This window comes from Thermobia domestica, chromosome 8 (genome assembly GCF_964235325.1).
Source record: "Thermobia domestica chromosome 8, izTheDome1.hap1.1, whole genome shotgun sequence".
Classification (NCBI taxonomy): Eukaryota; Metazoa; Arthropoda; class Insecta; order Zygentoma; family Lepismatidae; genus Thermobia; species Thermobia domestica.
In genome coordinates this window covers 292,652,704-292,677,001 of record NC_137461.1, presented here as the reverse complement: position 1 = coordinate 292,677,001, position 24,298 = coordinate 292,652,704, and the positions used below count along the sequence as shown (strand labels likewise).

Below are 24,298 nucleotides of genomic sequence, written 5' to 3'. Positions count from 1 at the left end.
TGGTAAATTTCACAGGAAAAGAATCATAAATACGAAAATTAGAATGAGTAAAACAAAATATTGCTAAATGGACAAGAAAGTTTTATTTTCGTTTTATTGTTCTTATTTACTGCTCTTTTGACATGAAATTTGCCATATACATGTGTTTGCTGATTATACACATACTAACATTATAAGAAATACCGAGCGAATTTGTTATCAAATTATATTCCTACAACAACATATTTATAGGCATGCGACAATAATTTTGGACATGAGTGTACATTCATCGCCGGTGACGAGTCATAAATACATCATTACGATCTGGAAACGAAGCGTCAGTCGAGAGAGTCCTCTCCTCCGCCTAAAAAATTCAAAGTTTTCCCCTCTGCTGGCAAAGTATTGTTGATACTCTGCCTCATCCTGCATATAGTCCGGATCTTGCGCTATGCGACTTTTTGCTCTTCCTCAAACTTAAGGATCACTTAAGGGTCAGCGCCTTAGTTGTGACGCGGAGGTGGAAGCAACAGTTCAGCAATGGTGACGCCAACAACTACCACAATTCTTCGCCGACGCTAACTCTGGCCGAAATTCACGATAAGCAGGAAGGTGACTTTGTCAAATGAAATGAAAATGAGATCTTTAAGTTTTACGTCCCAGGATTATGCCGGTTAGGCCAAAGGAGACGGTAACGATTACAAATGAATGAAATGGTAGAATGAAAAAAGTGCGAGGAAATGGGAGAACTCCGAGAAAACCCACGCACGCAGTGTTTGTCCACCACAAAGTTCACTTGGTGCGAGTTGGAATCGAACCAAGGAATCCATGCACCAAATCAAATCTTTTAAGTTTAACGTCCCACGATTATGCCGGTTAGGCTAAAGGAGACGGTGATAATGAGAAATGAGTGAAATGGCGGAATGAAGAAAGTGGGAGGAAACGGAAGAACCCCGAGTAAACCCACGAGCACGGTGTTTGTCCACCACAAAGTCCACACGGCGCGAGCTGGGATCGAACCAGGGACCCTAAGCACCGGAGGTGAACGCTCTACCACTGAGCCACCGCTCCCCCCCCCCCATGCACCAAAGGTGAACGCTCTGCCACTGATCGACCGCAGTACCATTAAAAAAAAACAATCGACTTTGCTAACCAAGGATTTCTTTTCACTTTAACAATAGTTTAACATATATATAAAGAGAAGGTCGTTAGGAAAATCTCATAGACTAAATATTACCATATTTCTTCTAATCTAAGGTGCACTGTTTTGTTTGTTAATGTGGTTTGTGTTATCTGGTTGACAAGAAAGGCGACAAAACTCATTGTAATATTTATCGAGGGAACGCTTTCTGTCAGCATGCTATAAAACAACTCTCTCAAACATGCTATAAACAGCATTGACCCGATGTGCATATGACATTATTGGAGATTATCAATGAGGATTTAGACAAAATCGATCAACTATCGACCGAATATCTAGCATTCGACAAATACTCGAAAAGAAGTAGGAATACAATAAACCGGTACATCAACTAGTTTTTGATTTTAGAAGGCTTACGACCCAGTTAGCAGAGAAACATTATACACCATTTTTACAAAATATGGAATACCGAAAAACCTAATTAGATTAATTAAGATATGTTTAAATGAATTCGAAAGTAAAGTCCGTATACGAAAATTCTTGTTCACGAGCTTTCACGTCGAGAATGGTCTGAAAGAAGGAGATGCATTGTCGTCATTATTATTCAACTTGTCCTGGAATACGCTATAAGGAAAATCAAAGATAGCAACCAGGGCCTAGAGTTGAATGGTATTCACCAGGTTATGGCGTATGCTGATGATGTAAATAATAGGGGATGATAGAAGGACAATAGAAAGAAATGCAGAGGTCTTATTATACGCTTGCAGAGACATGCGTTTAGGAGTAAATGCAGAGAATACTACAAACATGGAAGCTCGTCAGGATCGTAAAACGGCAAATTATGGATGCGTTAAAACATTAAATAATACTTCTGATATATTTACAGATGTAAAACATATTCACGAAAAAATTAAATGTAGACTAAAAGCAGGGAATTCGTGTTGTTATTCAATTAAAAAATTTTGTTGTCGCGAATTCTGTCCAGGAATGTGACTTAAAATATATAAAACGATAATCATGTCTGTTGTGCTGAATGGTTGCGAAACATGGTTGCTTAGTCCGAGGGAAGAACGGAGACTGAAAGTATTTGAGAACAAGATCCTGAGACGAATATTCGGGCCCAAGAGGAACAGGAATGGAGAATGGCGGAAACTTCGTAACGAGAAAGTACATAATTTGTACCGTTTACCAAACATTGTTAGAATCATCAAGTTTATGAGGCTTAGAGGACAGGTCATGTAGCCACAATGAAAGAAAATAGGAACGCTTTCAAATTTTAAACTGGAAATCCAATCGGAAAACGACTATTCGACGACTTAGGTGCAGATGGGAGGACAATATTAAGATGAATCTGTCAGAAATGGGAATAGAAAGTACAAACTGGATCCAGTTGGCTAAAGACGACGGAGAGTTTCTGTAAACACGGCAGGAAGCCTCCAGATTACATAAGGCATAGAGTTAGTTAGGAAATCTGATGAAAAAAAAAAAAAAAAAAACGAACTTTCACGAACAATGTTTCACTGACACATTAACATACATGGGATTGACGCACCCAATTGTTTTGAAATAATAATAATAAACTACCTTTTACTTCTACAATATTATTCGTCTTTAGGAAAAAGGGAGAAAAAATCAAAACACGATAAATCTCATCAAACTGAACAAAATCCTGATGCGTAGTTTTTAGGAAAATCGAAAAAAAAAAACTATTATTTCTGCAAACCTAAAAATGGATGCTGTACGATAGCCACGCAACCTATTAAGTTAAAACAGAAAATAAAATACGCCTCTAGGGTGGAGGGGGAGAACGGTGGCTCAGTGGTAAAACTTCTGGTGCGTAGGATTCCTGGTTCGATCCCGAACAAGTACGTTTGTGGTGTCCGTGAATTCTTTCGGGGCACTCCTGTTTCCTTCAATATTCTCATTTCATCAATTTTTCTATCATTATTCACTTGCCAATATCATTTATCTGTCGCAGCCTAATGGGCATTATCGTGGGACGTTAAACTCACAGATTTCATTTTCTTTCAGTTTTTCGTTGGTTTTCTTTATTTTTTATTTATTTATTTTTCATAAGAAAGACTTATCTCTTTCTCATATTTAAACACTAAAGCTCACAAAAGCGTGATATACTTTATTCTAAAAGTGGACGTAAATACATACTTGTACAGTCCGCAGCAAACAAAAACCTGCAACATAAGTATATAAGTTTATTGTGAAACTACGCCTAACAGCGCAGGGAATCAACATAACGTCTAAGTGGCACGAATCACGGCAGGAGAAACCTCGACGTCCTCCCCTGCCCACTTATTTTGGAACAAAAGAATTCGTCGTTTCACAATAAACTTACATGCTCATGATTGCAGGGTTCTTGCTACGGACTGTACCAACAAGACAAAACCTGGAAGGTCAGATTGTAACAACATACGTCCGTGCTTTAATTATATAAACAGTGTCGTGTATGTAACCATTTATGATAAATGTAAAGTAAAACTACTTGTCGTTTCTCTCATTAGTTTACTTTAAAATTTAATAATAATAATAATAATAATAATAATAATAATAATAATAATAATAATAATAATAATAATAATAATAATAATAATAAAATAATAATAATAAATGAAAAATACAACAAAAAATAAAATTTTTCAATTTAAAGTCCCACGTTTATGAGACGGTGATAATGAGAATGAATGAAATGCTGGAATGAAGAAATTGGAAGGAAACAAGAGAAATCCGAAAAAGACCCACGCACACAATGTTTGTCTACCAGAAAGCCTACTTGGTGTGAACTGAGATCGAACCATGGACTCCACGCACGACAGGTAAATGCTCTACCACTGAGCCACCGCGGGTCCTTAACTTAAATTCAATAGATATAGTGTAACAATGATCTCAAAAAAAAAAAGCACGGGTAAATGTGAGAACCCCCGTCCCCCATGGTACTAAATGTAGCAGATACGAACTTCGTAATTTCAGGGTTACGCTTTGCCTTCTTAAATGTACGCATAGTTAATTTTGTATTGAACCATATATAATTATTTATAAAGCGTATGGAACAGATTGTGATACTTCAAATTAATCATCTAATAATATTTATCAAAGGACCTATCCGGTTTGTCGTAAGGACCAGACTGTCACGTGATCAGGTCAAAAGTTACGTTGCGTGCAAAATCCAGTCTGGAGATTCCAAATCAACATGTGATATATTTCAAGCACGTAGATTCCGCGTGGGGAGCTTTATTTACTAAAATAACTTCATTTTTGACAAGGTTCTATACATATTTACGTTACGTGCTATACATCGTTTTTAACTCTTCATTATGTCTTTGTAATAAGCTTTCAATTAGCCATCTCCTTATAGTTTCTGAGATATGTAAACGATTTTTTTTTTTTTTTTTTTACATTGATTTTCCATTGACTTTAATGCCCATGTTTCGTGTTTTTTTGACTACGTTCCACCCATTTTAGGACAATTTGATAGTTTCTTCCACATTTGAGCTAAATTTCAGTTATCTCCCTCAAAATCTGTTCACATCATTGCAACCAGATAGCCCCTTTCAGTCATTACAATGTCTTTCATACGCTCGATATGCAATTATAATATATGAGTGAATACAAAATCAGCCATGTATAAATTTAAGGAGGCAAGGCTTAATATAGATAAAGGATTTAAGCTATTGTGTGCCCCTGGAAATGAGTGACCGAATATGTCAGTCGCAACATTGGAGGAAAGATTAAGATGAGATATTAATAGGTAAGTAGTGTGAAGTATTACGATGTATGCTCCATATGCTCGTACGGGCTGAAAATTAAATTACGCATCATTAATTACACAATCACACTCACAAAAAAACTACAAGTTATGTGCATCGGACTCCAGGATATGGGCTCGATGGTATTTTGTTACGCCGAATCCAAATTTCGGAACCCCAGGACGATGGATCATGTCAATATTTTTTATGGGCGAAAAATTTGTGGCCTCCCGAAAAAACACGATCGATAGTCCTGGGGTTTCGAAATTTGGATTCTGTATAACAAAATACGTCAAATCCATACTCTGGGGTCCGCTGAACAAAACTTTTAATTTATTTTTGTGTGTGGCTGTGTTATTCATGTAGTTCAACAAAAGGTTAAGTTCAAATTCTTTTCATTGTTGTGCCTATATTATCGCGTAGTAATAACATTTAAAGATTTGATAGAGGTGGGGATGAAATTTAAGATTAGTTTCTATGGAAATAGACTGAAAAAATGAGTTTTGTGTTTTGAAATCTGTAATATCAGCAGTTCACATGCACCAAACCTATTCAAGATAAAACAATATATTTTCGTTACACGAGTCAGTAATGTCCATGTCGAAGGAGTATTTACTGCAATGAAAGCTTTTAAGCTAGGTGATACCAACAGGATGACAACAGAACTTGTGATTGCCGAAATTCGTGTTTAGATGGGGCTTGAACATGACCTGCCAAGATTCTACATAATGGCTCTGGAAAACAGGACCCTTTTTTATGCAATGGAAAACTGAAAAATAAATAAATATAAATAAATAAAATCATCATTAATCATTAATTATCAGTAATCATTAATTTATGCTCATTTAGTTCGATATATTACATGTTTAGTTAATAGTAACAGTAGTATTATTAGTTAGTGATTATAAGTAATGATGCAAAAAATGCACAAATTTTATGACACACAGAGAGTGAAACAGTGAATTACTGAACCGAGACTCCAACCCGGGATCTCTGGCATACCGTGCCGGTGCGTTAACCGACTTCAGGACTGAGAGAGTGTGTGGCTGTTCTGGGAAGCGGACTGGATGACGTAGTAGTTAACACATCGGCACGGTATGCTATAAAACCCGGGTTCAAGTCTCCGTCCAGTCATTCACTTTTTCACTCTCTGTGTGTTATTGAATTCACACTAACAGGGAATCTGGTGTGTAAAAATAAGATTAAATCTGTTGTTTCCTCCTTTCGTTGATATATGCACAAATCTTGTTTCAAATTTCCATCCCAATACAATAAATGACATTGATCTCCGAGGTTTCCTTCAGTTCAATCTGACAACCTTAGCTATAATTTGTTCCAAAAATATACAGGCGCACTTTAAATTACATTATGAAATGATATAATATAACAATAACAAAATAGTAAACTTAAGACCTTACCTCTATAGGTAATACTTCAGCAAAAAGACAAACAAACCATTTGGTAAAAATAGCAGCCCATGGTAACCCTATACTATTCACATGTTTGTAAACTTCAGGAACTTTTAAACTGAAATAGCAGAAAAAGAAAATAACATGGAAAAGTTTTCGCATTATGAACAACAAAAAATATTTTCTCCCTTATATTTTTCTCCCAAAAAATATTTCTTTAACATTCCAGGGTGTCTATTAAAATTCCAAAATGTAATTTCGTGACCTTTTCTTTCCCAAACCATAAAATTTAGTAACATTCTCAAGAGCAAATTTGGGTGCAAATTGGGCCGAGTATTCATGCATGCGATAGAAGTGTGCTTAGCCTGTGATTTGGTAACGTCTAAAACTGACCTTAGACAATTTTGGTGGTGAGTTTTGACGTTTTATAGAACAAAATTTTTAAGTCTATACTTATATTTGTGATAAAAAAAAAAAATCGTGACCCAAAAGCTAAATTTCGTGACGTTTTCTTGACTTTCATGACCGTTTTCTGATTTCGTGACTTTTTCATGACTTTCGTAACCGATAGACACTCTGCATTCAGAACGTCATGATCGGGTCAAAAGAACTCATGATCAAAATTTTACTTTTCTGTTTATACGCAAGAGTGAAATTCTGTGTATTCTGCACGTATGTGTCCACCATTCTTTTGGAAAAAAAAAAAAAAAATGTATTTACTGTGTAATAATTTCTAAATAATTATCAACAATGCGTCAATTTGATCCGATCTTGAGGTTTTATGTATTTTTTAAAAAATTTCATTTTACATTAAACGAACAACTTGTTTCCTGTTCAAATGATTCCACGCTTTTGTCGAACGACCTATTCATACACAGGGAGAGGCGCGGGAGTATGTAACGCCGGTGCCTCTACCATTAAAAGGTATACTAAGCGTCGGCACCTGGAAAGCTAGCGCTCTCTGGTTGTTCTATTTTGAGTTTGGCAGTAGTGGAAGGGGGTGATCCCACTACTGAGTTTAGGGGATTTGTTCGGAAACTTACTATGGACCACATTGGATTCTTGAGCTTTCAGAGCCTGTCGACCTCAACACTGACTCATTGGCCAAATCCCTGAACTATAATCTGATTACACCAGAATCGATATGGGGGCTGTGCTGCTGATTGCCTGGCGTTCCCTTGGTTGAAGTATATACAGTGTGTTTGAAAAAGAACTCACTAGTTTTAATGTGTCCTAGAATCTGTACAAAGTGACATACACTATTCTAGTTTGTGGTGTTTGATTCATTAACTCTCCACGTTTGGCTCCCCTGCAGTTGGCAGGTCTGCTTGACCTTGAGACGGCACCAGTGCTGTTTTTTTCCTCTGTTTCCTCAGTTCAGTCCAGGACAGGCAGGACTGGCCCAATACCTTGGCCACCACGAAACCCAGACTTAACCCCACTGAACTTTTTCTTTTGGGGCCACATAAAAATGTGTACATTGAAAAGATCAGAGACATCAATCATTTACGGGAAAGAATCGTCGCGGCGGTTGGAACAGTTACACTTGAAATGTTGGTGAATACGTGGCGAGAAGTGGAATATCGTCTCGACGTGTGCAGGGCCACAAATGGATCCCACGTTGAAGTCTACCAACATTAAACAAAACTTGAAGGAATTCTCTTTCATGATATGTACTCATTGATGTAACTTTTCATTCATTTTCCAATTAAATTTATATTTAGAACTAGGGAGTTCTTTTTCAAACACCCTGTACAACTTCTACTTCGTAAATCTGAACTTGTCAGACAGACAGAAGAATTTGAATAAGTTCAGACACCAACTCTGATGACAAATAACTCGGAAACCAAAGATCGTTACACATAATCAAAGAATGTTCCAAAATTAACGTAAGAAGTAGTTTTAATAGAAAACACGGGTTTATAATTGAAAACTGTAAATTTTTTATTGATACATAAAGTATAGGGTTATGTATGGAATAGCATATCGGGTAAATCACCTGCACGGCTTTGCTGACATATATGCACTCTTTTGTTGAAAGTTTCCATGACCGTTTGGCTTAAATGTGGCTGAATTTCTTTGACCCAGCGCTCAATTTCTACCTTCAAGGCGTGGATGCATTTATTTGTCAACAACCACTTGTGGATTTTCTGAACTCCGAATTCGGCAAATTAATCTCTTCACAGTTGATGAAGTTAAATCACTATTCCGACCAAAGTTTGTGCGAAAATTGCGAAATGTAGCTGTCAAACCATCATTATTTTGCTTTATAATGAAAACGCGTTGTTCTTTCCTGTAGCACTCCATCTTTAATAACCCTGAACTGTCAGCTGCCATGTTGTCTCTTTTATTTATTTATTTTTTCCGTTGGCAAGATCTTACCGCAGAAATAGCACAAAAGTGTAATCTTGCGTAAATTTTGGAACACCTTTTATTTCATATGCGTAATATGCCCCTAAATGTCTACCACCATACCAAATTTTGTCAAGATCAGATATTTGTTTCTTTTCGAAAATTTGACCGCGTCCAAACCTCAACCTCGATAACCAATAACTCGAAAATCAAGGATCTCCACTTCTCCATATCTAAAATGACAGTAGACCTTGATGAGCTTATAGGATATATGAAATATTACGTTACCCAAGTATTTGTTTCCATACTTATTGGTTATCAAGTTGAGATTTCGACTTAGTCAAACGCCAAGTTTGATGAACAACAACTCGGGAAGGAATGGTGTGCACACCAATCAAGCTCTACCACCATGCCAATTTTGGATACAATCGGATGAGCTTTATCAACAGAGTTTTACTGAAATTTCCTAATTTCACTCAGTCCAAAACCCGATTTTGATGGCCAGTATCTTGGGACCTAAAAGTCTGCTGCACACACACTATTTCATACTAGTCTTGCATGTATACTAGGCTCGTCAAAGTCTATAACCATACAAAGTTAAGTCAAGATCCGATGAGATTAACTGAACGCGGTTTAGTGATTTCAGGGTTCATACAAAAATATTGAGCTCAATTTCCCTGAATTTTCCAGGTATTAATTTTGCAATTTTCACGTCTAGTGGAAGAAACTAACAATAAGAGAACACATAAATTTTAAGAATAATATATTTATATATTTAAGAAAGGCCACGTTCTCCCCAATGAACGATTGCAATTAAATATTGAGTCACAAGAAAATAAATAATTAAAATAAATAAAATTTAAAATATTGAAAACTTTTTTCCATACTTGAATACATTCAAAATATACAAAAATATTGAACTCAATTTTCCTGATATTTCCAGGTTCTTTACTAGAAATGATCGCTTTCCTTGAATTATCCAGGATTTTTTCTTTCAAAATCAATTTCCCTGAGATTTCCAGGTTTTTAGGTTTTCAGGTATTGTATGAACCCTGGATTTATCTTGATTTAACTGAGTCCAAACCGGAATTTGATGGCGAATAGGTGCACATTGCATAATACGTCATATACATGCTAAACTGTTAAGTTTATTCTAAATTCAATGAGTTTCATTGATAGCAAACGATATATTCGTAAAATACCTTCCACAATGTCCAAAACCAACTTTGATTGCCTTAATACGGGGACCAAAGGTCCGCACACCATATCATAGGTGTACTTATCTCGTCAAGGTCTACCGTCATCCCAATTTTGGTAGAGATCGAACGAGTTACGATTTTGGTAGAGATTTTGAACGAGATCGATCGCCTACGATATATATTACCTCGTAATTGGTTTTAAATAAATCAAATAAAGGACGAAAATAGATTTAAATTGAAAGATTTAATTGTTTACATATAACAAAGTTATTTAGTTTATTTTTTGGGTTTGACTAACAACTATCTCAAATGCCATAACATACTTCTTATGTAAATATTCACTAACTTTATTTATTACAGGCATCTATGCCCTAAGCCCATTACTTATGAGGGATGACGTCCCTCGGCGAGCACAGTACCAGGGGAGGAACCTGGCAGGAAGGACAGATGCGCCCTGGGTCTTTTATGTTATGGACTATCTCGGCATTTGCCTGGTGTAAATAAGGAAAACCTACAAAAAAAAAAACTCCTTCAGGATAGTTGACCTGAAACATTTGTTACAACTTTCAGATCGAGTGTTCTGACCGGAAATCGAACCCAGGACCGCTCGCACTAAAGGTGAAAGCGTTAGCGACCATGCTACGCGGGCAAGGGGCCATCTCCCCCCTCCCTCTTGAGTTTGAGAAACATATGGTTTTTAGTAAGTTGTAAACTAATATATTAATAAAAAAATCATGAAATCTTCACCCGTAGACACTTTTGCCTCCCGCCCCCGTGGCAAAACCTCAAATGACGCTATTGTAGGTGGGGCCACTACACAATTCCGCAGGCAGCGACGTCTACTAGCAGGCAAGCAAGTCATAGCGCACGCAGCTGTATCTATTAGGGTGACTGTTTACTATTAGTAATTATGCTGACACACTGAAACGTTTGCGTTTATTAGAAGGAATTCTCATCGCAGCCTTTATCTTTCTTCACCCTACATTAGAAATATCTTAAGCACGATTACAAAACATTCCAAGATAACGTGTCGCACATACTCTTTGAAAATTCTCAGTCTCAACAGTAATCTCAAGTATTTCTATTTCTTCAGAAATGCCAAACAAGAATTCTTGTACAAGTTTATCAAAATTTCCATTGTCAATATGTTTTGCCTACTATAACTGACATTTATTTTACATACCAACGTCACAGACACATTGGAAAGAACTACTTGTTGACATTTTCTTTCATCGACACCTAGATCGATAGAAAATGTCAGTATTGATTACTTAATACTATAAATTCGATTGGTATTTGCATCAAGAAAGATCCAACACATTTTAATCAAAAATTTTCTTGTAGGCCTTTTATCTGGAAAATTACATACAGTGTAGCCAAACCCAAACTACCACTTCTCAATATTCTGTAAAAAAATACGAAAACTCGATTTACGGGCCGTTCAAAAACTTTATAGCGCCTGATCCAAAAATTAATTATTGGCCAAGATCACAATTTTTTTTTTTTTTTTTTTATTTTTTTTTTATATATATATATAGCTGATGAAAGTACGAGGTTTGATCGAATTCACATCGATCTTCACAATGTTTAAGGTAAGTACTGTCATACTTTTTTTTTTCTTTTCTTAAATTATGGTTATGTTTCCAAACTGCATAATTTTCTGGTACGTACCTAATTAACTCGGCTAAAACCTCAATATCCGTAATTAATCCTTCCATGTGTTTAGTATAATAACACGGAAGTATAACTTCAACAAGGACGGTTAGCAGCCAAAATGTAGTTTCTTCGTCCTTTGTGACTAACAGTAACAGACCAGCTATGTAATTAAGACCCTGAAAAACGAAAATAAAACGGTTATTTGGGTACGCTGGTGACAAAGTAATACGATTATTTATGCATATTTGGTAAATATGGAAAAAAAAGTAGTAGTGAGGGGTTCGATTACCGGTGAGGGTACACACTTTTCTACCAATCAGTAATGGTACAGAATTTTCAGTTTATCGGTGAGAGTACAGAATTTTCTACTTATCGTTAATAGTACAGAATTTTCAGCTTATCGATGAAGATACACAAGTTTCGACTTTCCCGCAATAGTACAGAATTTTCAGCTTATCGGCGAAGGCATAGAATTTTGGATTTATTGGTAACGGTATAGAATTTTCAGCTCACGTATGTCCCTACTAAGGATATTTATGGTGATTTTTTTTTATTATTATTTTTGAAAGGGGGTTATAGCCCCATATAAGTCATTGGCACATGCAAGGAGTATTAGAATATTAATTATGTGACAGTGGTGAAAAATCTGACGCTCACTGGTATTTCCGGAACAAAATTTTGAATTTTTATAAAGATCCATCATTGAGTGCTTCGCCCCCTGTGCCCCCTAAGGCGGTGCGTTATTAAAATAACATTCCAGATTTGAAAAACGCATACTCTTTTGATACAATGACGCCTAATTTTACATTAATAAAAAAAAAACCTTCTTCTCGTATGTCCCTACTAAGGATATTTATTGTGATTTTTTTTATTTTTGAAAGTGGGCTGTAGCCCCATTATCAGTCACTCTTACATGTAATTACATTGGAGCATTAATTCTGTGACATTTGTGATTAATCTCACGCTTATTGGCATTCCGAAAATAAATTTTGTGATTTTGGTAACATATCACCCACCACCTTTTTACGCCCCTTGGCCCCCAAAAGGGGGACGTTTGCAAAATAATGTTTGAGACGGCTTTACTAGCTTTGTGAATGAGTGTTTTTGCATTTTGTAACAAATACAACTCATTTGCTCCAAAATCTTCACGAATAATTATTGGAGAAAACTGCTTCTAAAATTTAACATTGAATTTCCCATAAGGAAAATGAACTTTCGTGTTTACACCCTAAAAGGGGGGCTAAACAGCAATTTTCTCTTATTTTCTTTAGAAATTCGAAAAATTTAGATATTTCTCAATAAGAGTGCCAAATTTTACATTAATAGTGTATAAACTTTATCTTCTCCCAGCGCTGTAGAAAATAACACGAATTATGGAACAGTCTGTATATATATATAAACATCCACAGAGTACCATTTTGATTACTTGGCTAGTATCTTCAGTATAACATTTTCTATTTCAATATATTTTACATTGTCTCTAATTGCTAACTCATCTAACTTGGCAACAACCATAAGTAACATTTTTCAGAAAAGACATACAGTGAAAAATGTAGTATACGAAGAAAGCTACAAAAAATAGGAAAATAAAATAATTACGAGGGCAAGTCAAAAATATCCGCAATGTAGTTATAACTTTTCTTACATTCCTCATACTGATCTGTGTCCTCGTTTATTTTATTGTTATGCTGTTGTGGTCATGTTATGAAAGTTTGATCCTAATTCCTCCATTTGCCTATATATATACATATGAGGGTAATTCAAAAATTATCCGCAATGTAGTTATAACTTTTCTTACATTGTTCATACTGACTTCTGTCCTCGTTTGTTTTATTGTTATGCTGTTGTGGTGATGCTATGAAAGTTTGATCCTAATTCCTCCATTTGTCTATATATATACATATGAGAATGTCAAAAATTGTCCGCAATGTAGTTATAACTTTTCTCTTACATTGTTCATACCCTCCTCTGTCCTCGTTTATTTTATTGTTATGCTGTTGTGGTGATGCTACGAAAGTTTGATCCTAATTTCTCCATTTGTCTTCCTTTTGTTGCAGATAGATCATAGACGCTCCATTAGAAGTTTGTACCAAAGAGGAACAACGAGCACTGATTCAGTTTTTGTGGTCAGAAAGTGTACCAGGAACCATGACTAATTTCCAGACGATGTGCCAGACGACAGTCCGGCTCCTTCTTCGTGCGTAACACTTGTGCGACCATTTTTGATTTGTCCAGTCCATTGGTAGACACTGTTCCCGTATTGTGCCGAAAGTCTTTGATGGATTCCGGCCCTGATACACCCTCCGACCACAGAAACCAGATCACTGCTTGTTGTTCCTCTTTGGTGCAAAACTTCTAATGGAGCACCCATGATCTATGTGCAACAAAAGGAAAATAAATGGAAGAATTAGGATCAAACTTTCATAACATGACCACAACAGCATAACAATAAAATGAACAAGGACAGGTCTGTATGAACAATGTAAGAAGAGTTATAGTAGCTACATTGTGGGAAATTTTCGACTTACCCTCGTAAATGGCCTACGAAATGCTTCTTAAAAGACTAGTGCACCATGGAACATGTAAATCCCAAAGCAGATGTGTATCAAAATAACGAGAAAGAGGATCTAATTATAACAAAAACCTATCTCCACCAATTAACTCAGGTGACAAAGAGTTATAGAAGAAAATATTTCATAGCATGCTACGCATGTCAAGTTTGGTCAAGACTAGATGAATCAGTACACAATGTATGTTGCCCTCTGACTGATTCTTTTAGGAAAAAAAATTAAAGAAAGAAAAAAGAAACTTAAAGGACAAGAATGTTAAGAGAAAGAGAAACTACAAAACTTCTATGGATAACCTGCTCTTACCTGACAATAACCAACTTGTTTATTAGTCTGAGCATAAGCGACCAGGACATTGAATAGCTTTTCCTGGTGGGCAGCTTGATTCTCAGCGAAGAAGATATTGTCAGGAAACGTCCGTGGCAAATCAATTTTTATCGTTTCTATTAATTCCTGGTCTAAATGCTGCTCCAATGCGCGTTTGAAAAGGTCAGGCTTCTGTTTTCTCAGCTTATCTGCTCCACTAATTACCATCCAAACCTGCAATAAAATATATATATTTGTTTTTTCTTACAGTAACGAGAACATACTCATATACTGAAGTGATAACGGCGAAAGAAGAAAACTTTAGTCATAAACACTTGACCACTTCACAACATACATTTTACAAGATAAAAGTAGTATCTACCTACTTGATTCCTAAAACTTGAAATAATTTACAATATTTTTCGTATACATAAACAAGTCTCTTTGTTCGAGAATCATAGAGGCATAAAACATATTGTCCAAGTTCTTCACATATTTATGACTTCAATATCACAAAGCATTTTACATTTTATATGAAGTAATGTATTTTTACGATGTAACTTTTTTATTCATTTTTACAAACTTTTATGTAGAAGGTTAACAATACTGCACGTTTCCTTAAAATCATACGATGAAAAAGTGCTCTTAACCCAACTATTATCAATTCCAAAAGGTTTATATGGTTCCAATGATGTGAACAAACTTTGGGGGAGAGAGTTGAAATTCAGCCCAAATGTAGAAGAGACTATGTAGATTTTATATTCCAAAAATAAATTGTTCTAAAATGGATGGAACATAGTAATAATAATATTAAAAAAAACATGAAACATTACTATTGATGTCAATGGAAAATCGATGAAAAACAAACAATTCCTCCACTTATCTCAAAAACCAAAAGAGGGAGATGATTGAAATTGAGCTTAAATATAGAAGAGGCTATGTAGATGCTATATTCCAAAAACAAATTGTCCTAAAATGAATGGAACATAGTCAAAAGGCACGAAACATTCACACTTAAAATCAATGAAAAAAATGAAGTCGTCCATATATCTCAAAAACTATAACAAAGAGATGGCTAATTAAAAGCTTATTGCAAAGACATAATGAAGAGCTTAGACACGATGTATAGCACATAAAGTAAATATGAATAGAACATTGTCAAAAGTCAAGTTGTTTGAGTAAAATCAAGAATAATGATAAAGTATATAAATCTGCAAATCACTCAGGACGCCTCACGCGGAAATTACGTGCTTGAAATACCTTACATCGGAATTGGAATCTCCAGACTCGAGATTTAGCACACAACATGACTTTTGACCTGATAACGTGACACAGTCTGGTCCTTATGACAAACCGGATAGTCCCTTACTTATTTTTACTTTTACAGTTATATGTAAGTATCTCCTTCGCAATGCGCCCGGACACATTTCTTTCTACAATCGAAGGGGCGTTCTTTTTTTAAAAAAAGAAAAAAAAAATCATCGTATGTTGTGAAACGATCAAGTGTTATAATTTTATTAACCTTTAAATGGGGTTCGTCTTTAGATGCACTTCCAAGACGACGCTGTCAGGAAAAGCGTCTACACACTGGCTTAATAAAATAGACTTGTCCATTCTCGCAGGTGCAATCTTTTGGATCAATGTATGGAATGGTTCTGTCATCCTCAGACCCCGTCTCTCCCCTCACCCCCCCCCAAAAAAAAAATAGGGAGAACTATTGAGAACAAAGACCCCATTAAAAAGGCCAACAAACTCAAACTTTAGAATGATCGTAAGTTTCATTTATACTTTCTATGGAAAGGTATACGGTATAAAATTTCACAACGCTGATTTTTAAAAATGCAGAATTACGACGATGTAATTATGGTGGATAGTGTTACACAAATAGTGTTTTCTACATAATATCATTTATCAAGACATTTATCAGGTGCTAAATATGAAGTATTGGACTGTATGGTTCAGAGATCTTTAATGCGGAAAATAGAGAATAAATATTTATAGAGCTTAGAAATTGATGTCGGAGGAAGATGGAGAAGATAAAATGGACAGCGAGAGTAACAAAAGATGTTTTAAAACGAATAGGGGAGAAGAGAACGCTTCTGGCCAGCATCTTTCATAGGAAAACGAATTAGAGTGGACATATCTTGCAAAGAAATTGTGTTCTTCCTACCGTCACAGAAGGAAAGCGACCAACAGGAAGCAGAAGAATACAAGTGATTGATGATTTGAAAAATAGAAGAAAATATTGGGAGTTAAAAGAGGAAGCTGAAGATCGAGAAACGTGGAAGAAATATTTCCAGGCCCAAACCTAACCTATAATAATAATACCCTACAAAAGAATAATATAAAAAATGTATTTGAAATATTACATTCTATTCAATGTGACAAACGAGGGTCACTAGCACTGTTTACAAGGGCTGGGATATCGACATTCATTCCTGATGTTGTGAGCCGTAGAAGATGTCAAAGAGAAGAATTTCGAAGGCACCTTCTGAAGCGATTCTTTACAATTTTCACGGTGGAAAATGCACTTTCACACAAATAAGTACTACCAAACATTTATACTACTTTCCTACCAAACTCACAAAGGTTAGAGAAACGTTCGTTAGAAAGTAGCCTGAAAAGATCTACTCCTTTCTTTGTCCTTGTCTGAAAGAATGGGTCAGCCTGAAGGTCACAAAGTTAAGTTTGGAGATTGTTCTTCAATATTCATTGTCAATGGATTTGTAAATAAAGCAACGTCGTGTTTTTAGTTTGACAAAATCTGAGATTGCATTAAATTTATTCAAATACTCTCGATGTCCCTAGAGAACTCAAAAATCAAATGTCTCCTCTTCAAAATCTAGTGTTAGACGATTGCAACTTGGAAAGTGTGCTAAATTATTTTTCCCTAAAGTACAATGGAAAAGCTTCAGTTTGTTCCGGAATCCATTGATATCATTAGATCAGAAACTAACTGCCCTTTTCCCTGTAGTTTTATGTTCAGTTCATTTAGATGCCCTGCAATATGTTACAAATCAGGTTTTGCCCAAGTTGCCCCAAGATCGAAAAAACCCGCTGGTTTTTATCGGGTTGGACCCACTTGGGTTTCTGAGCTTTTTGTTACTATATTATTGGTACAACTAAGGTAATCACATTGCAAGTGATTTTTTATCAATTTTGGATTTTTTCTTGGGCGAATTAGATGCTTTCAGTTTAAGGTATACAACATTCATTATAAAACCTTAATAAAGTTCTGAATGCACTGCATGAATAATAATAATAATAATAATAATAATAATAATAATAATAATAATAATAATAATAATAATAATAATAATAATAATAATAACAACAACTCTATGGCCTATGGAACCCGGAGGTTCAATGCCGCGTTAACAAAAGCTCTCCATTGACTTCTATCCTTAGCCAACTGGATCCAGTTTCTATTTTGTATTCCAATCTCTGCGAGATCCATCTTAATATTGTCCTCCCATCTGCGCCTAGGTCTTCCTAATGGTCGTTTTTCGATTGGTCTTCCAGTAAAGACTTTGAAAGCGTTTCTACTTTCTTCCATTCTAGCTACATGACCCGCCCACCTAAGCCTCCTAGACTTGACGACCCTAACAATGTTGCGTAAACCGTATAAATTATGTAGTTCCTCGTTATGAAGTTTCCGCCATTCCCCATTCCCGTTCCTCTTGGGTCTGAATATTCGTCTCAGGATCTTGTTCTCAAATACTTTCAGTCTATGTTCTTCCCTCAGACTAAGCGACCATGTTTCGCAACCATACAGAACGACAGGCATGATTATCGTTTTGTATATTTTAAGTTTCAGATTCCTCGACAGAATTCGCGACGACAAGAGATTTTGAACCGAATAGTAACACGAATTCCCTGTTTTTAGTCATTTAATTTCTTCGTGAATATGATTTTCTCCTGTTAATATTGATCTTAGATAATAATAATAATAATAATAATAATAATAATAATAATAATAATAATAATAATAATAATAATAATAAACCTACGTTAACTTGGGATAATTATAGAACAAATTAATGTATGGATTATGTTTGTAGCTTATTTGAAGTAAAATATGCAATTTTATATTTTAGAAAAAAAAAACTTTCTGTGAATCGTGTGCTCGCCCACTCGGTGACGCCAAGGAACGTTATCCCTCATACATTTGACGGGTTTAAGGTGATAGGTGCCGATACTACCAGTAAATATCTAAATACATTAGTAAAACTATTAGTATTATTTCTTATATTTGATGGTAACACGAGTATTTTTCAGTAAAATTTAGTTTTCCAACAGTTTAAATCAGTCATTTGTTGCTACTCTTGAAATAAGTATTCTGTAGATTTAACACCTACAACAGTGTAAAAATATCTTATCAAATTTACGAAGCTTAATGCTCGGAATTCCGAAGACTTCGTAACGCTTACTAATTCAAGTGCTGAATTCAAGTGCTTCCGCTTACTAGTGGTAGTTTCGATGTACAGTAAAGAAAGCTGCATTTTCGGGAAAACTCCGTCGTGAAAGAAGTGCTCGGAAAGTTCCCGCAATTGAACGCACAAAGCATCAGAAGTGAATAAAGTGAATACTTCAACAATAAAACTATTTATTTTAAGCTGGAATATATTTATGTTATATAAGATATTCTGAAACCTTTATTTCATAAAATAAAAAGTATATCTTTGTTATAAATTAATATATTTGGTAATCATATTGGGCGAACGTCACTGAGGCTCCTGAGATGACTCGATCTACATTTGCTCGTTTGTCTGCCTGTACCACACACACTACAAGGTACAACTTTCGGTCTTTTAAGTTTAAATTTTCAGGATACAAGCACGAGACAATTCTAAATTTTCTGTATAGATTTTGGCGGCGATCCACCGTAAAATATCATAGCTGTTATCCGTGTTTTAGGTCAAAATTCCGGGGTGGAAGCACGCGGCGATCAAACGTAAAATTCCAAAATGGCGGCCATTTTTTCAAAATAGCGGGTATTCACACTACAGGGTGGAATTTTCGGCCTTTTAAGTTGAAATTTTGTGGGTAGAAGCACGAAACATTCTAAATTTGGTGTATAGATTTTCTCTTCGATCCAATGTGAAATTTCCAAATGACGGCCCTTTTTTATTCAAAACAGCAGTGAATAGAAAAGTTGTTGCAGGTTGTGACAATGACAATCTTGAAATATAAATCACATTTTAACACTTTTACCCCAAAGACATTGAAATATTTCGGAAAAAAAAAAAAAAATTAGACCCGAAAAAACCATATGAGCCCAGGGGGGTTAGTTTCTTTATTTAAAAGAAACGGGCTTTTTTCAAACCCTATTAGAAATGATAAATGTGGAAGAAAGTCAGCACTTCGATGCTCCTTTTCTAATCATATGGAACGAACTGGCTAAGAAAATCAGGGATTTCTTTCCTTAGTTCAAAAAATCTTTTAAGACAATTTCCTCCACTTAACCACCTAACGTGATTGTAAAGAAGTAGGTCTCCATACTCTGATTCCGTGTCTTCTAAAAATTGACGAAACTGGCGATGTAAAAGAGCTCTATTATCACTTCTTATTATATTGATAGTTTTGACAATCTTGTTGAGGACTTCGTCTTGCTTTAATGATTTACCACAAAGAGTTTCTTGACGAATAATACAATGAAATGCAGGGCAATTTATACCATTTCGTCTCAAAAGGCCTACTAGACGAGACTTCTCCATCATCGCTGGTATACCATCTGTTACAATTGCTGAACATTTCTCAAAACCATCAATTTTTTCTACAGAAGTTTAACTGCTTCTTAAATGTCGGTTCCCTTTGCTGTGCCGCGAAGAGGACACACGTTTAACAGCTCCTCTATACTCGAAAAATCTTCTTGTGTTGTTTGTACAAAAATCATTAGCTGACTTACATCTGTCTAATCGGTACTTTCATCAAGACACAAAGAGAAGCAACGGCACTTCTCGATTTCGTTTCAATTTTTTTGCACTCGATCACCCATTTCTAATACTCTTCTCTGTACAGCTGATGAGAAAGCGATACAGATTCGAAGTGATTCTCTGTACAGCTGATGAGAAAGCGATACAGATTCGAAGTGATTCTCTGTACAGCTGATAAGAAAGCGATACAGATTCGAAGTGATTCTCTGTACAGCTGATGAGAAAGCGATACAGATTCGAAGTGATTCTCTGTACAGCTGATGAGAAAGCGACACAGATTCGAAATGATTCGCTAATTTTGTGTCATCAAGTCTTTGCCATTTCTACTGTGCATTTCTTCATTATAACTCTGTCTTTGGAAAGACTTTTGGCTTTAGCAAGTTCCAGAGAAACGGCATACGAAGCATCCAACGCGTAGGTTTGAATTGTATTTACTTTAATAAACATACCTGTTTCATGATTCAAATCTTCCATCAACACTTTTCGAGACCCACCTTTATATTTATTGAATTTACTTTCATGTATATGTCTCTTCATATTGTATTCTTTAGCCACAGACGCAATCTGCATGCATATTAAACATTGCAGCTTTCACATGTGATTTGTTATGAAATAGTCATTTTCCCAACGTTCCTGATATACTTGATTTTCATTTTCTATTTTACGTTTTCTTCCACTCATTTCGCCAATGCAACAAACTCAAAACAAAATGAACACTTGCACAAGAAACACTTCACTTCAGCGGTCAATCAATCACATAAATGACGAATGCTAGAAACCCGAAGACATTTTTCTTTTAAAAAGAAAGAATTAAAATAAAGAATAAAAACGGACACAGTTCCAAAACTTCAAACGTTATAGGACAGACTGGAGAATTGTTGTCAGTACAAGCATTACACGGTAAATTGAGCTCTGACCTTTACTGAACCCAAAACATGACAAGAGGGGATGAGAAAGTTTTGCTTGACGTTCAATACCATCTTCGTTTCATTCTAAAAATCAGTTCGTATGTGTGTTTATGACAGGACAGAAAGTGGTGTATTTCTTGCGCGCTATGGCTTCTAGACAGAGTTCGAGGAAGAAAGGGTCTACTTTACAAAGCTAGACCAGAGGTATTAGTTTGGTTTGGTTTATTGAAGTAATCGTGTGCCTGTAGTTACATTTCCGACTGCAGTGTTGCCGTGGATGCCCGCGCCTTGTACTGAAGCGCTAAATGGATGCCTTATTTCGAAAGAAGAGTGGAAACATTAAAAGAATGAATAAAGATAATGAAAATATTATGAGTAACAACAATCGTGTGGGCCGCAGAAAATGGTTTGGCGAGCCACCACTTGGACAGTTCTGATCTTCACTAAAATGATGTAGGAGAACGCCATACTTCTGGTTTTGTGGATATTTGGATTTGTTGATAACAGTAACAGAGACATGAAACACACATCCAGTTAAACGAGAAGGGACACACTGATGAGTAAAACTTCTCTTTCGTTTTGTTATAAAAATGCGTCACTTACAATCTTTGACACCATAATAATAAGGCATCATCATAAAAGAACATATTCAAAATTACATTCGGTACAGTTTTTATACGATTTTTCTTAACTTTAGTTATGCAACCCAACTTCTTTAGTGTTGCTTTAGTTACCCAATTGCTGTCTTATCAATGCATGAAAATTACGCATATTCTTTACGCATACGAGTTTTCGGCTCGTGGAAAGCCAAACTCGCAAGCAAGAACACAATATGACTGTGAACAAAGGAACAGACATAAAAGTACTAACGCCAAATTTCGAATTCGATATAACATTACGCTTAGATGACGTTCTCAGTTCCGGAAATTTTATTATTATTATTATCCAAATGGTATGTTAGAAAAGTCTAACAACTCTTTTTGGTTCGAATTTTGTGATAATTATTTTTCTTCACATTCTACATGAAAGAATTATTCTCGTATTCTTATTTCCAATGACATGATGCGCAAAAAAAAACCTACATTTTTGAGAAAATAAACGGGAAGGTTTGCTTTTTTCTTCTACAAAAAACCTACTTTATTCAATTAAGTTCTCTCATTGTAATATTATTTTGTTTCTAGTGTAATATCCTACACGTGGTCTATATTTGTAAATACGAATGCGTGTGAAGAAAACCACGTGCTCTCATACTACTACAAGCAAGCATATATTGAGAAGTGTCCCAGTGGAAATACCGGGCTAGCATAAATGATTCATTCATTTCCAAAAGGCTTTATTTACGAAAGTATTACACGTACACACATGAAAGATGTATATATAAAAAAACACAAACTCACCAAGTTTGTATTGTGTATTCTAGGTGGTAGCAAGAGTCCATTATCTTTCCGATTGGGTGTGGCAGTGTGGCGTACGAGGTTAGTACCTGTCGAAAATGGAGAGAAAGCAAGAAAAAAAGACGTCTGAACGTGTGTCGTGTCACCAAAGGGGCACATATTAAACATTTTAGCGGCTGTATAAACTTGGTGAGTTCCGGTTCTTTTCATGTACCTTTTATATGTGTACTTGTAATACTTTTGAAAATATAGCCTTTTTCATTTATGAATGAATCATTTATGCTAACCCTGTATATCTCTTGGTGGTAAAACTGTCTACGAAAGTATTTTTAAAACACATTTGAATTTCGTTTTAAGCAGACATAGAAGGGTGTTTGCACACTTTGCGATAGTCTTGGAACCAAAACCGGTGAAGGAAAAGAGCATACAACGAAGAGAATATTACGGAATGGACGTTAGAGAAAAATTTCACCATTGTCAAGTGGAAGCTTGTATAAGTGCTAAGAAAAAACACTTAGTAAAGAGCAAACAAATGACATGCATCACTTCTGGCCTGTTCTCAATGCCTGCGACTCTTTGCACGTGGGGGGGGGGGGGGCTCAGTGGTAGAGCGTTCACCAACCGTGCTTGGGGTCCCTGGTTCGATCCCAGCCCGCGACGTGTGGACTTTGTGGTGGACAAACACCGTGCTCATGGGTTCTCCCGTTTTCTCCCACTTCATTCCACCATTTCACGCATTTCTCATAATCACCGTCTCCTTTAGCCAAATCGGTATAACCGTGGGATGTAAACCTCAAAGATTTCATTTCATTTATTTTCTTTGCACGTGTGACTTATTATAAAAGACTTCATTTCATTTATTTTCTTTGCACGTGTGACTTATTATAAAAGACAACTCTAAGTTTGTAATTTAGGGCTGCACAATACGAGAAACATGCAATCATGCATCTTTGGCACAAGATTGTTGCATCTCGGGAAACTAAGGAAATCCCAATTTCCCTACTAAAATATCTGAAAAATCTTTCATTCGACAGACGTCATTTTATTGCCTGGAGCGACAGCTGTGGAGGTCAGAACAGAATTTTAGCAGTTTTGTAAGAAGTTACTGACGAAAGTAGCAGAGATTACTGAAACTATTTAACAACAAATACTCAAATTTTAGATATAAGGTAAGACTATTATATGTAATATGTACTCCATGGCATCCACAAGTAAATGACAGGTAAAAATATTTATTTATTTAAGAAATGTAGTGACACATTCACAACTTTACACCACTTACATCGTAGAGTTAAAATTGAAACTTACCTGGCCTCGATATTCGCCTGGAATTCCTTTCCTTATATATCTCTTGACTGTAAGACTTCGCTTTAAAGACTTTCCTTGTCCAATTAAGTCGCTCCATTTCTTCGCCCTCTTCGTCAGAACATGCAGATATTGTGCCATGAACTCTTCATACGTCTCATAGTCAAAGTCGTCCGGTCTTTCGAACCCATATTCGTCAACTTTACTACAAAATAGAATGGTAATTAGAATTAGTACTTACGCAATCGAGGTCTCAAGACTTACTACCTACATTCTTATACTTATACTTGCAGAAATAGATAGAAATACTTTTTCCCTGCAATCTGGAAAGTCCTCAAAACTCTCCCTGCTGTTCTTGGTGACATACTTAGAGATTTATGACCCATGTTAC

The 24,298-nt window shown here is 35.8% G+C and overlaps 1 protein-coding gene across 1 annotated transcript in view; it reads right to left on the bottom strand.

Annotated features, from left to right (window-relative positions):
* LOC145693717 (growth hormone-regulated TBC protein 1-A) overlaps nt 1-24,298 on the bottom strand; it is a gene marked incomplete at its 5' end in the record, with an annotated part of 42,482 nt that overhangs the window by 11,475 nt on the left and 6,709 nt on the right. The window contains 4 exon segments of the mRNA XM_081770001.1: nt 6,294-6,402; nt 11,507-11,667; nt 14,365-14,598; nt 23,911-24,112. Coding sequence (XP_081626127.1) covers nt 6,294-6,402; nt 11,507-11,667; nt 14,365-14,598; nt 23,911-24,112 — 706 coding nt within the window.